This window comes from Colias croceus, chromosome 15 (genome assembly GCF_905220415.1).
Source record: "Colias croceus chromosome 15, ilColCroc2.1".
Classification (NCBI taxonomy): domain Eukaryota; kingdom Metazoa; phylum Arthropoda; class Insecta; order Lepidoptera; family Pieridae; genus Colias; species Colias croceus.
Window position 1 is genome coordinate 8347638 of NC_059551.1, and position 15093 is coordinate 8362730.

Consider the following 15093-nt stretch of genomic DNA (forward strand, 5'->3'; position numbering starts at 1 on the left):
TTATCCGCTTGTTGGGGGTTATTATAGTGCTTTTAAGGCACATTCTTGTCAAATATACGATGCCGCTATTATTAATTACAAGGTTTTGTGGCTTCTAGCACTTAATTGGGAAAATAAACGTTTTATCTTCTTCAACTTATTATCTGTCGGTGCACTCGAGTATTTCTCGCAATAAAGACAGATAATTACATGTATGTAATTACTGTATCTCTTCATAGTCTCTTCCGTGAAAGGAATGTAAATATTTGTAAGCCGACACTTTACAAATATAACAATACTTTTTCTGAATATCATAAGTCTTCCATCACCAAAAAAAAATTCTAGATGCTAATTAATTATCTAAACATCGTTCATGTAACGATCACAATTCGAGAATACGACCCCAGATACAACTTTTTACCCCGACACTATAAACGGATCTTTCCTTTAATGCAATTCAATAGGATTGACGTAATAGAGTGGATTTCAACAACTAGCATTTTTTTACTAATTTTGGTGGAAATTTTTGTTTATGATTTTTTTTTATTCAATTTGATTTTAGGTGTTAGATAGTACTATCTTTTAATTAAATTATCAACAAGAATAAGAATATTCCCTTAAATAATCATGTTATTCCTGACACCGAAATTGACCTCCCACCAAAATTGGTTTTTTGACACCAAAATTGAAAATGATATCACCAAAATTGTTACACCCCACCAAAATTATATTTGGATGGAAAAAAACCTTGTACTGCAATAAAAAAAATGAAAAATAATAATAAAAATTGCCTTTTGGTAACAGATCTGCTGACTGCCTTGGCTGGCTTGCCTGCCTGAAAAACTTTACCTTAAAATTCATGTCATGTAAAGCTAGCGTGCAGCTTTAAAGATGGACAGATGTTGTTTTTAGTATAGCTTTTGCCTGCTTTCTCCCATGCATAGTATGAAATGGTTTTTGAGTTGTCAAATTCCTTGAAACTTAACATTTTATTACAACAAACCTCACATTTACGTAGTAAACAGGCAACCGTAGTTTTTTCACAAGTCAAAGTATTTAAGACCTCTGTTATGGAATTTTCAAGAATAATCTTGTTGTTCTTCAGAGATGATATTACAAACTCCATATTAGCATGCGTTTTACACATGCACGTCTCACGGTTTTCCATTCTTGGCTTAATAACCCAAAATGGTCTCATTCTTGTAAAAGTAATATAGCATACAGGCGGGTACCCATTCTCAAGATATTTTCGATGTAAATTTCTTAGAGAATCATTCCAATATCGTTTTTGCTTTCTCAATCCACCTCTTGTTATATAATCTTGCTTGCCCGGACAAATTCGACTATTTTCATCATCTTCAAAGAAGTTTTTCACAACCTTTTTTGGACTTATCTTCATCTTTTTTTCCAACCTCTCAAGTCTTTTTCTATACAAAAACTTTTGTTATTGTTCCTTCAGAAGAGCTTTCTTAAGTAATCTTATTTTACACTTTTTCTGTTCTCGGTATTTTCTATGTTGGTTGTTCAGTTCTGGTTTAAAGATGCTACTTGTAGAAATATCTGACTGTGGACTGTTTCGCCCAGACATAGAACTGGGAGAGTGTATGCAGCTTATGTTGGGACTTATAAATGGAGAAGCGGTCTCATTAACGGGTGTGCTTCTTTGAATAGCATCGATGGATAAAGTTTCTTCAATCGGAGCAGCAGGAGCAGCTTCAACGGTAAAAGTAAGACTTTTGTTATGGGATCGCAAAACTCGAGGTGAATTTGTAATTGGCTGATGTGTTTGCTGTGACGTAGGCTGTGGCGTTGTTTCGATGGGTAAATTATGTAGTAGAATGTAGCTGGACAGTATTGAAGGTAAACCTCTTCGTTTTTTTCTTTCACAGTACGCTTTGAAGTTAATATAATTTCGTCTCTGTTTCAGTCTACGGGCTCGAGGTGGTAATTCGGACAACGGTACAATTTTGCCTTCAGCTTTCTTTCTGTGGTATCTTTCGCGTTCTTTTCTTCTCAGTTCTTCAAGCTTGAGAGGATCTTTTCTGATGTTTTCTTTTCTCTTTCTTTCTGACCCTCTCTTTCTTTGTAACTGCTATGCTCTAGTTTGTTTAGTTTTTTACTTTGGATTCCTGTAACAGAATACCTTCTTAATTTGAAAATATCTATCTACAGCATAAAAAAATAGTGTTATGTAGGGTTTACTGTGAAAATATCAGCATTTTTTGTGATTTGTATGGGCAAGTTCCTGAGCATTATGAGTTTGCTCACACAAAAGTAAAAAAAGTTACTCTTTCAGCGCTGTTATCTCGAATAGGTATAATTAATAGTGCTATCATCATAATATTTCATTATTATGTAATTACATTAATATTTAATTCGATTTATTGATTGATTTTCTAATTTTGGTCTCATGAAGCAATGTTGGTCTTAGTAAATAAACATTTTTATTTGAATTTTCTAATTTTGGTGTAAGGAAGCAATTTTGGTGGGTCTAAAAATGCCACCAAAACCACCAAAATTGTCCCACCAAAATTGGAAATTGCAAGAAAAAAATTCTTAAAAAAAAACTACGTGTAATAAAATAATAACATATTTACTAAACAATAAACAAACCAAAACTCTACTAATACTCAAAATAACAATAAAATATTACTGTCACAAGTATGATTATTTAAGTACACCAAAATTGCATAAAATCGGGGGTGTTGCAATGAAACTGTTTACTTACATTTTTGACGGGAAACTGGTACGACACAGCACACAACCACCTGCTAAGCCGATTAGCGCGTGACTAAATGAAGTGCATAACGTAATTTGTATGCTTTAGGAATCACTGGTGTTTTGTAGAAATATCTTTTTGTAAATGACACCAAAATTAGAAAATTCTCGGCGACAGACCTAAATTGTGCCTGTAAAACTATACTACAGTACTTAATATAATTAAATTGATATATTTTGAATGGTCAACTATTATAAAACGACTACATAAAAATTAAAATCGAATCCTACGTCTAGTTTTTAGTTAATCTATCTTGATATTGAGTGAAGTAGGTCGGCGACAAGCCACCAAAATTGGAAATCGCCTATATTTACTTCATTTTCTTGGGAAATAATAATTATTTTTAAACTATAATGATAGGGCCATATTATAAACATTGTGCTTTACGATTAAAACAAAAAATAAAAACAATATCTTGAAAAAATAGGATAGTTTTCAGCCTTGCCGCGTAAAAAAGCGGTTTGGGAAATCCACCCAATACTTAAGTCTACTACTGTCTAATAATTACCTCCTTGTGACCAGCTTTTTGTGAGCCCGAACCGCTATACTAATAACTCCTTTTAACGTTTTTAGACGCATTATTAACAGGTCTTCTATCAAGTTTCATTATCTGGATGAACCTTGCACTGGCTATGCCCAGCTCGATAAGTTAGTCCAATAAGTGATGATTCTGCATTCACTTTCTGTAAAACACTTCAATGATTTGCGAATTTCTATTTGGATCTTCTAAATTGATATAACTAAGCATAACTTTTAACACCAATGATATCCACGCAATAAAATATTAAAATAACTTTGTTAGAATTGTTTTTAAGATACAAATTGTTTCCATATGTTTAACTAGATGTATTATGTACCATTATTCATATACTGACTTAGTTGTTTTGCCGTACTATGTACCAGTATTAACATAAAACAGGCACATTATGTTTTAATACTATCCGTAAATGAAAACAGACATATTTATAACATTGCCTTATTTTTTCCAGCCCTATAGATCCCCAGATGACCACATACTGCGTGGTTGCATCACATCGGAAGAACTACACATCCCTATGCGCTGCTCAAGCAGATACGAATATATGTACAAATAGACAAAACTTAGATGATTCTTCTAATGAGAAGCGACAAAGAAATAGAAATAATCAAGCTCGATCAGATGATGAAAACACAGTTGATATGGATGTGGATAGATATAGCATATTTGACGGGAATTATAGGAATGTCTTCAGGAGGAAGAAGTTTGGTAAGTAGATGATTTTATGATACGTAAGCCTTCTACGAAATATTGATAAGATAATGTGTGGTAGATTCTTCAATAGAAATCGTACCTATATTGTAAGATAAATGAATACTAGGTAGCTACTTTTTAACTATATTTTTCGACTAGTGTATATTGGGCTTATATTTTTTAGAGCTAGCGCACAAGAGCAACTTTTGTCTCCGCAACTATTTTGTCTCTCCAGTCAACTCTATAGGAAGTTGCGTCGCTACATGCACGCACTTTCTTACTAGCCCATAGAGTTGATGGGGGAGACAAAATAGTTGCGGAGACAAAAGTTGCTCTTGCGCGCTAGCTCTTACTTTTTATACATGATACATTCGCGACATTTTATTAAAAATTTCTCAAAATCCGTAACTATGTAATTATAGGGGTCACTATTAGGTACTTTTCTTTTTTATTTGAACGATGTTTCTATTATTGTAATTCTTATTAGTACTTAAATAGGTCGTAGTACAAGAGTATCCAATGAAGATCCAGTCATCGCCTGCGTTGGTGACAGAACTCATCATTTGATTGAAAATCTTGATCCTAGTACAGTAAGTTATTTTATATTTTTAAATTTTAACCATCGAATAATTATTATCAAAAGAAGCTGGAACCAATTAGGTTCCAATTAGGTTTATCTTTTGAAATAGAAGACCATTTTAAGGTAGCTACAGTTCAGTTAAGCTGCATACTGCATAGAATTTTGACATTTTTAGCCAATAAAACTTAACTTGCCTCATTGTTTCCACACTGTTCCATCTGTACGTAATTATTCGATAGATGCTTTCTTATTATAATCTATGTCTCATAAAATTATGCAATAAAGACAATGTTTAATTTATTGTAACCTTATTTTTAATAATCATTAATAAAATCTTCGTTAACAATAGCGTTTATTTTATCATTTCCAGACATATTTTGTCAGTGTCTTCGGAGTTGCAAGGGACAGGCGAGCGGGATCTCTCCTAGCAACCGGTAGTGTCCGCCCTCGGACCTCCACGGCTAAGAGGCTAAGGGAAAATGTCCCTCTGAAGTCTGATGTTAAGGGAAAAAGCGTTTATTATTTCAAGGTAAGATTTTGGTTACTTTATGTATCGCTTAAATTAATGTAAATTTCCTGTAAATGTGTTATTGTTTCTGTAATCTAAAAAAAACTTACCTTGGTCTCATCGATTTCCGAGATTTGCAGATAAGTATATGTATGCCTAACATTAATAAGAGCTAAAATATAAAAAAGAACTTACATTTGTTTTATATATTGACGATATGGTTATAAATAATTAATTTGTGCATTGGCATATTGGTGACCCACGTATGTGATTAGAATCACATACGCGCTTTCTTGTATTATCATTGTTGGTAATATTTTCTTTGATCTTCATCTGACTAAAATTTAAATTTGAATCGAATGACTATATTCTCACTGCCTAGTCAATCTTATTCGTAACTAGCTGTTTTACCCACAGTGCTCCGCTCCTATTGGTCTTAGCTAGATGATATAGCCTTCTTCGATAAATGGGCTATCTAACACCGAAAGAATTTTTCAAATCGGACGTGTAGTTCCTGAGATTAGCGCGTTCAAACAAGCAAACAAACAAACCCTTCACCCTTTAATAATAGTACAGATTACTTCAGTTTCGCCAAAATCAAACAGATACAAGTTCGGATTATTCGGATTATTGATTTGATTTAATTCTTAGGCTGCTGTCGGAACGGGAGGTGGTGTGTGGTTAGCTTTAACTACATGCGGAGGTTCCGTTGATGTAGAAGTCGGTGTGAAAGGAAAACGTCTTTATTCGGTAAAGGATATTGGTAAGTCAAAGTGTTATCGACACAATAATATAAATATTCTGAGAGCAAAATGCGCACATAGAGAGAAAATTTTAATTGATTTTGATAATTCTTGTCAAAGTAGGTACTAAGATTTTTAGTTTAATTAGCGTTGCGTATGCACTACCTACTATTTTTCCTTGTTTCAATTAGGTGAACCTATCTTATCTTCTCTTATTGTTTTACCCTAAACACAAGTGTTGTTTGAACAATTGTTTTTATTGGTCTACAAAACTGGTTACAAATGTTTGTGATTTATTATATTAATAATTATGTACTATCATGCAGTTGATTTATAACCTTCTGGATGTAACTATATTATCAATAGGTACGTCAAATTTATTTTTTAAATCATGTACCATAGAAAAGTAATTTTATTCTCTACTTACAGAGCCCTATTCAAAATTCTTCATACCAGCGCCCATACCAAGCTCGTCTATACAAGAAACCAGTGACGAAGGCTCCGTTCAATTCGACTCAAGTTCTGAAGAAGCAAAGGTCCGATATGTTATACGGGTGACGCCAAACAGATGGTATAGGGATACAGCTGTTAATGTTGAAGTGAGTAAACATTTGTTAAAATAATTACGTCTTTTACTTGTTTCTTTATTCTCATATTTGGTGTAAGCACATTTTTATTGACTTCATTTGTCTTTTTAGTTAGAGGTATTCGATTTTTAATTTAATTTACAAGATTTTACTTTCTTGGCATCAAAAATCTCTCATCCGAAACAAATGACCACACTTCATTCACATCATTTAAATGATTAGTAGTTAAATTGGATCTTAGATCATAATTTTCCTACTCTTTATTACTACTACTACGTAGTACTATTATATTATATTATGTGCTACTACAGACTACTGCTGCATCAGAATAAATATCCTATTCACAAAAAAAAATCCGAATTATCTAAGTTCTGAGCCTTTCATCTCCTATTTGATCAGCGTAATAATATATTATAATTATAAAAAAACGTAATATAAATTTCCTTTTCAGTTAACAGCGTCAACAACAAGATGGGGCCTCAGTACCCCCGAGCTGCTGGAAGATGGCGCCACAGTCAGAGAGCTGCGCCCGCGACGCTCCTGCAAATCTGTTGACATAGCCTTCTTGCCAGCTAATCATAATGCTACTGATGTTATAAGGTATTTATCTTACATAAATTATATAATTATATACTAAAACCTTCCTCAAGTACCTCTCTATCTACTTATTAAAAAAAATGTGTGCGTGTACTAGTGTACACACGTAAGAAGTGAAACTTCTATATGACCTTATTTTTCAAAAATTAATTTATATACTGTATTTAAGCAACTTTACAGAAATACGTCGAATCACGCATGGTAGGGATAAGAAAAAGAAGGCGCGTAACGGAAAAATGTCACGCGTAACGAAAAAATGTTACACTTATTTTTTTCCAACCCCGTTTATAGAAGTTTCACTTCAAAAACATCAATATCTGTTGCGTATTAAATTACTATGTAGTAAGACATTCACGTATTGTACGGCAAAATGAGTACTAGATAAAATGTCATTATTTCTAGGAATAAAATATATTGCATGGATTGTTAATTTATAGTGTTCTAATAATATTATTAGCATGTATTAAGAATGCATTTTTATCGTCTAGGTATACTCTATATTATACTCTTTTTTGTAAACGATTGATGAAAACGATTGATAGATGCCTACACAGTAAATTTAATAGTATACAATATAGTATTATAATATTAACTGGCCACCTCCTTTAAATGTATTTTTTTTTCACAGATACTGCATAATAACGAGAGAAACATCATCCATTGATGGTTACACTTGCATGCTCAACAAAAAATCTGGGGCAAAGGTTCAATGTATAAGTCACATGCAACGCCCACCGTAAGTAAAATTCTCTTAGCTAAATAATTATGCCAGACGGGATTGTTTTTTTTAAGTTATTAAAAAAATGGAATTAGATAGATACCCTACTATGTAAAAAATAAACTTATTTACTTTACTTACTTTTTTTCAGAACGAGGGTAATCGTACAAAAGGTCGCTGGTTTGAAAGCCGGCCGCAAATACGCCATTCAAGTCACAGCCGCCAACAAGGGCAGTCCTGTTCCATACAAAGTCTTATATGCAGATACAAATGCGTCGTGCAAAGATTAATGTGTATTACAATAAACGTATAGTGAATCAGTATTAGTTATTTAGTGTAGCTTTGATTGTATACCGAGACTGCTTTAATTTTTTGTTACGTTTTGTGCCATGGAAAAATCTAATGAAGTACAGAATTTTTATAAAAGATAAATAAATAGAACTGAAAGAAAACTTTTTGTGCTACTTATGTAACGTAAATTTAGATAGTTTTAAATATTTATAAGATATAAGAGGCATTTTTTGTTATTTATTTTATCTATGTACTTAAAACTTAATACTAACATCGCCATTTTATATCCCGCCTAAGCCTTATCCTATAGTTTTAAGAAAAAAATTAAGTTATAGACGATAAATAATTATAATATGGCATTTAAAATAGTTGAACAAACTGTAAGTTCCTACTATTTTTACGTGAGAGTGTAATGTTTAGCTAATAAAAAGTATAAAATAAAATTCATTTTTATGGTATAATTTTGGAATTTTATTTAAATCTTCTTGTTACCATCTTACCCAAAAAGTTATCCTTTATTACCTACCTATTTAAATTTCATTGCATTCGTGCACAAGGTAAGTTAGTGCCATAATAATATTGTGTCTGGGCTAATTATTATGTTGCACTCTATCAGCTAAACCGCTGAGGAATATTAAATAACAGCAAAATTTTGTGACTAAAAGAAACTTGGAAGCGACCACTTTGACGGTTTTTCCCTCTACTGTTATTGAAACCGTGACTTGCTATAAAATGGCGAGTGAGAATTTATCAGGATGTTTTCTCTAGCCAGAAGATGGACAATAGTATTAAAGTAACCAATCATGATAGGTACATCTCTCTCGCGTTTTTTAACCGTAATAATTGCGTCTAATAATAAGCCGTAAAACGTTTTTTTCCGGCAAGAGATAAACCGCACCGTAAAACTACCATAAACGTATAGACATTAGACAAGTTCTATAATAATATTATTATAGCTCTAAAATATTTAATATTTTTTATTTATATTCATTAGTATTTAGCTGTTTTCTTTATTCAAAAGACTGTACGGCTTAAATCCGTGGTGTTTAGTCAATACAGTGCGGCCTTACCGCCTTAGCCTTATCGAAATTACACAACATGGAATAAGCGACTATCATAATATTACTAAGATGTTATTTAAATAATACAAATTAATTTCTAGCTTATTAGCATCATATTACCTTTATATTAATTTTATTATTAATACCACATAATACAAATTCAAACAAACAAAAAGTTAAGTATTCGTGACACTTAACAGCGAAAAAAGAAAATAAATATCGATACGTCAATGTCAAATGTCAATTCTGCAAATTGCAATCAATGACTAAGGAATCCTATGGACAGGGCATAATGTTCTATACAAACAACTGATTATACAAATATCATGCATTTCGATACCGAAATAATAAAACGAATACTGTCTCTTTCTAACTAATGAATATTCTGCTAAGTGAAAATATATGACTATACGTCAGTCAGTGCTAATTCTATACCGTTTGACATTTGAAGTTAGCTCAAATACCTACTGTGGCCGGGCGCCATTTTATGTTCTCGTTATTATGATGTACATGCTCTGTCATTGCTCCGTAGTAAACATTGAAAAATATTGAATATTTTTGTGATTGTGACAAACATTTGTGTCTAAAACATATAGAGTGGTCAAGGACAAATAGTGGCATAATACCAAAGCGCAGTATTGTGGGATGTGGCTCCGGAAAGAATGAAAACTAGAAAAGTTTGTCTTTGCACCGGTATGTATACGTTTTGACTGAAATATTAGTTATTACTTTGCTGATTTACTTATTTTCATGTATATTGAATTGAGGAGTATTCACAGACTATGTTCAGTGTAAAATTGTTACCAAATATAGCTTTATTTTGTATATTTTCGTACTAGTAAAATAATGAATTTGGGTGCTAGTGATGACTTATAATATCGACATCAGCAAAATGTTCGATGAAGACGTGCGTCTCCCAAGGCTGTGTCATTAATCTTGAGAATAGTTGCTTTGGTGAATACACTTCCAAAATAACAAATTAATTTTGCCAAGAGCAGCAGAAGGAAAAATAAAACACTTAAATTTACCTAATATGAATTTTAACTTAAGTAAGATTAATCGCTTTTATAGTAGGTACTTTAAAAATGTATTTATAAATAAGTCAGGTCAGGACTAAAATTATAATAACCTAAAAATTCATTTTTTGAAGGTTACCAAGAAGTGAAAATAGAAAAGGAGAATGGTTAGAAGCAATTGAAAATGAAAATATCAAGCCAAATGTAAAGGATATAATATCATAATATGTTCCCTACATTTCCCCGAAAGTGCTTTCAATAGAACAATGGATGTGATTAGTCTGCACGATGATGCTATACCAGTATGTCTGCCGCTGCATTCACACAGGGTGAGGTTTTTATCTGTAGACACGTGATGTCTTCCAATTTACTTTTGGTCTTTTTATTTAGATTTAGGGCTGTCATTTATAATCTAACGTTTCTCCTATTTTGAAGGAGGCCTGTGAACAAACTGAGATGGTTTTATATGATTTTTTTGAGTACAAACTTGGGTGATATTTGGTTGTTGAAATGTTATTGACTGAGGGAAAGTGCAATTTACTTTAAATACATGGGGTGTTTTAAGTTATTTTTCTATTCTTTATAAATTTATATTTATAAAGCATTTCAATGCCATAAAACCAAAAATATAAATTCAAATTCCGCTATTGTAAGCCCTAATGTTGATATTAATTTCAAACCATCAGCATTGCCCTTTTAATTAAAATGTATTGCATTTTAGTTTAAATGTAAAGTGAACAATGCTAGTTAATGTAAACTGTGACATTTCATTTCCAGGTACCAGTTGAGCCTCAAATCCCGAACTCAAAAATGAACAGAGTGTATCTGAGTGCATTCCAGGCTACACAAAATAGTTTAGCTCTATAATTTTCTCTATTATTATATATTATTGTTTTTTTTGTCTATTATTTATAAATAAATAAATACAATTACTGTATATTGTGTTGTTCATCGTAATAAAATACTATTATATACCTATATTAGTATATATTATGTTGTTTCATTATATTACATTCCTCAAAACTGAAATTACCAAATTGTAAGTCTACCGTAATCCTTATATCGAAGTCAAAATTGAACTGGATTTATCAAATTATACAGGGTTAGCTATCTTGTCCGGCGAGGTTGCTGGTGTTTTACAAGTAACCCTGTATAGGTGTTACCGTCACGAGCAGCCATCGTCATACTTAATTTTATTAATTGGCATTGTCATTTTTTCCATTTGTAATTTTACTTCTATGTTTTGTACAATAAAGTTAAAATAAATAAAAAAGAGTGTGTGTTTATGTACACGCGTTACAAGTTACGCGCCAAAAGAAGTATAACTTCAAAAAAAATATATTAATATTATTTTTATATCGATAAACATAATAATGTTTATCGATATATTCTCGGCACTAAACACCGCCATGTTTTGTTACAAGCAATATGGCGCCGGCCACACTTTTTTTGTAGGTATGTCACTTCCATGTGATTCCTTATTCATTGATTGCAATAGGTAGTTGTCAGCTGTCGCATGTGGCGATTAGTAATTATTCTATTTCTTGAAATTTCCTTCATCTTTTACTAAAAATACAGTAATAATCCAATATTGAGACTTACTATAATGTCTTCAAGCGATAAGGAATTTTTTGGGCCGCTTACATTGCACCAAAACGTGCAGAAACCCAGTATTTTCAAGAGTGATGATATTGTTGAAGGTGCTTGCCCTTTGTGTGATAAAAACTACAATTTACCCGCTGCAGAGAAGGATTTACTAACACATCTGTTCATGGAACACCGCCTAGTTATCGCCGATGTTAACCAAATAGCTGATTTACCTGCATATATAAAGTATTGGAAGTCAAGATTCAAAGGTAAATAATTGCAGTGATTTACCGGTAATTAGTTATTTGTATGTATATGCTATCTATTTTTTTATTCTATTTACCTACATCCTTCATAATTTGTAGGGCTTTTCAGGCACCAATTAGTATAATGGTACAATGATAATGTAAAAAAATGTGTAATGATATCATTAGTGTAAAAGACCAAAAATCGTTTGAATGCATTTTCTTCAATACTTGAGGTATGCCACAGAGTATGTTCTTGGTCTTTGTTGTAGTTACATACATATTCAAATTTTTAAAATATGGCTTTTCTACCATTTTCTTTTAAGAAATGTTTTAATTAATTGAAGAGCTTTGTTAATGCAATGCACTTGTAAGAACTCTAGTTTATATTTTTTAAATTCTTATGTTTTATTAAATACTGTACTCTCTTGTGCCATATAATACTGTATGTTTAAATGTAACGTATTGTATAAATTGTATTTAATGGTATACATTTTTCCTTTCCAGAACAATCTCTGCCATATTTTTGCACAACAATGCTGCTAGACAAAAAACCAGATGGAACAAAGTCAAAAGATGAGGAGTACTTCCTCTTAAGTGATGTTCTACCAGAAGACAAAGAACTCAGATCTAATTTACGCCAAACAAAACTTGAAAAACTGTTAGAAAGACATGCATTCGAAAGAGAAGATAAAAATTATTCAAAAGAATGCTTATTTTGCAGATATGTATCTATCGGTACAAGAGCAAGTTATCTCAATCATTTATTTGAAAAACACAATTTCCACATTGCTAAACCAGACAATCTTATATTCATAGATGACCTCGTTGAATTTCTTGCATTAAAGTTAGAAAAACTACAATGCATATATTGTGAAGGCTTGTTTAAAGATCGGACTATACTTAAGGAACACATGCGGAAGAAAGGTCACAAGCGAATCAATCCAAGCAATAAGGATTATGATAAATACTTTCTAGTCAATTATGTAGGTGATAAACCACCAACATACAAACATAGGCTTACACATACACAAAAACCGAATACACAGAAAAGTTTAGATGTTGACAATGATTCAAATGCGGATAGTGATCCTGATTGGTCAGAATGGACAGAAGAAAATGGTCCCGTAATAACGTGCCTTCTCTGCGACCACACTGAAACAGAATATGAGGTTATACTTGATCACATGGAACGATTACACGAGTTTTCCTTCACAAAAACAACGGTTGGCATGGACTTCTACCACAAAGTCAAAATAGTCAATTACATTCGACGTCAGATACATTTGAAACAGTGTTTATCGTGTGACACTAAGTTTGATGATCGGAAGAACTTAGAAAAACACATAAAAGAGACAAATCACTGGGTTTTAAGGAAGGAGAAGTGGGATCAGCCGGAATATTATTTTCCTACGTATGAAGACGATTTGTTTCTCTGTTTTATACACGATGAGGATGAAAGTTGGTGGTCCAGTGATGAGAAAGACGTTGAAAATCAGAATAGCATGTCGGATAATATATCTAAAGAGATGGCAATGGCTGTGCTAAATGATTAGGAATTTTTTTATGTATGGAGGATTTATGAACTCTAGTTGAATTTTATAAAATAATAATAATAAATAAATAGGTAAATATAAACACATGTAATGTGAATTGTAACCAATTTTTAAGACATAATATGTTGTAATAATCTATACTTAATTAAAATCTCTTATTATGCTAAAATAATCATAAAAAATATAAAACTAGAAAAAAGGCAGAAAAAGTGCAATTAATTATTCAATTTTAAAATCTTTCTATCTTTAATTATATAGTTATCTTTAAAATATATAAATAAGAGTGTTAACTTATATCATTAAAATGTATTTGTTTAATATCGAGTCAATATCCAATAATATTGATGATGATGAGTTAAAATATTTTTTACTGTTAAAAATTGGATACTGAGTTGTGCTTGTGACTGAATATGAAATTAATCTATTATTTGAGCAATAATTATGATAATCTATTTATCCATTTTTCTCCACAGAATATATAATATATTTTGAATTATGTTTATTTTTAAATGTTATAATGGTATGAATCTTTGGTATGTATTTGAATTTTTTGTCCATAAATGTACCATGCAAAAGATTGTGTGGCAACCCGCATGCATGTCAGTATTGCATGACATGCGGCATGTGCATATAAAGTCATGCTCAACAATTAATACCTAAGTAATCACTGAAATGAAAATGTATAAAGCTTTATTGCACGCCTCATAAGCGAAGCGTTGAGGTGGGTACTACTGTCACTTCGCGCAAAACATCTGATTTTTCAAACTTAAAATGTCTTTATCTATCATACATTACACTTGTAAGATAATACATACACACACATATTAAGAAAAAACACTATTTTTAACATTCATGATATTTTTGATGTCATTTTTGTTATTTAAACTAGTTAAAAAACAGTTTAAAAAAGTTCTGTCTTGGACGTCCGTGTGTCTGTATGTGCGGAGGATTTTCTTGTTAACACGATAGCGACCGCAATACTTTACTAATCGAGTCTTTTTTTTTCTCTTACGCTTGAGTATGCTCAGGAATAGAACCCTTTCATTTTTCAGGGTCTGATTCGATGTGGTTTAATTGTTATTAAATAAACAAAAAAAAAAATATCGACTTTTTTTTTATATATTTATAGTTTACTCAAAATTCACCATTATAAACTCGATTCTTTATACTATAAGCCAAGGTTTAAAAAAATAAGTTGGTAGTCAGTCCCTTAAACCTGCGCAGTTTCACATCTAGGTGGGGCCACAAGAAAAATAGCTCAATTATTACGGTACCGCTTTCTTTACTTTTCCAACTGTTTTGAGACAGTACAAGAGCATTGGCACATGAGAACAAGTGTATCTACATACTATATTTGTATACGTAGTATATTATTATTAGTCTGTGCTTATATTATACTATACACCTTTATAAATAATCAATTTTATTGTAAAGGATGAGATTATGAGGCGTGCACTTTTGGATTTTCCAAATTTTTAATATTGTCATTTGAATATGAAGTATAATGATTTTTAAATAAGAAATAATATGTAATTGGTTAATTGTGAATTTTATTTATATTTAGATTTATGTTATATAAATAATTTCTGAAAGGAATAAACTATAATAAAATTGC

General features: G+C 31.6%; 2 protein-coding genes and 1 long non-coding RNA gene across 4 annotated transcripts in view; all 3 read left to right on the forward strand.

Moving 5' to 3' along the window:
* LOC123698171 (protein NDNF-like) overlaps positions 1-8468 on the forward strand; it is a 29533-nt gene extending 21065 nt beyond the window's left edge. Inside the window, exons 6-13 of the mRNA XM_045644768.1 lie at positions 3748-4004; positions 4488-4579; positions 4940-5098; positions 5729-5840; positions 6250-6419; positions 6859-7007; positions 7633-7740; positions 7874-8468. Of these exons, the coding sequence (XP_045500724.1) occupies positions 3748-4004; positions 4488-4579; positions 4940-5098; positions 5729-5840; positions 6250-6419; positions 6859-7007; positions 7633-7740; positions 7874-8012 (1186 nt within the window). The 3' untranslated portion in view covers positions 8013-8468. The remainder of the gene's footprint in view (positions 1-3747; positions 4005-4487; positions 4580-4939; positions 5099-5728; positions 5841-6249; positions 6420-6858; positions 7008-7632; positions 7741-7873) is intronic.
* A 1279-nt stretch (positions 8469-9747) lies between these two features.
* Positions 9748-11027, forward strand: LOC123697964. 2 transcript variants are annotated; one of them, XR_006752322.1, is made up of 4 exons: positions 9748-9767; positions 9914-10123; positions 10225-10419; positions 10868-11027. It is a non-coding gene; the product is annotated as an uncharacterized LOC123697964 (long non-coding RNA). The 2 variants fall into 2 exon arrangements; XR_006752321.1 differs by lacking the exon at positions 9748-9767 and having other exon boundaries at positions 9864-10123.
* Positions 11028-11600: 573 nt separating this feature from the next.
* Positions 11601-13604, forward strand: LOC123698065 (zinc finger protein 277-like). The gene is made up of 2 exons (XM_045644658.1): positions 11601-11946; positions 12430-13604. Exons 1-2 carry the CDS (start codon positions 11697-11699, stop codon positions 13476-13478), a joined length of 1299 nt encoding a protein of 432 aa, XP_045500614.1. The 5' UTR covers positions 11601-11696; the 3' UTR covers positions 13479-13604.
* The last annotated feature ends 1489 nt before the right edge of the window (positions 13605-15093 follow it).

Coding starts and splice junctions, on each gene's coding strand:
- LOC123698065 (XM_045644658.1), top strand. CDS start 11,697: ATGTCTTCAAGCGATAAGGAATTTTTTGGGCCGCTTACATTGCACCAA. Junction 11,947..12,429: donor TTGGAAGTCAAGATTCAAAG/GTAAATAATTGC, acceptor TTTCCTTTCCAG/AACAATCTCTGCCATATTTT.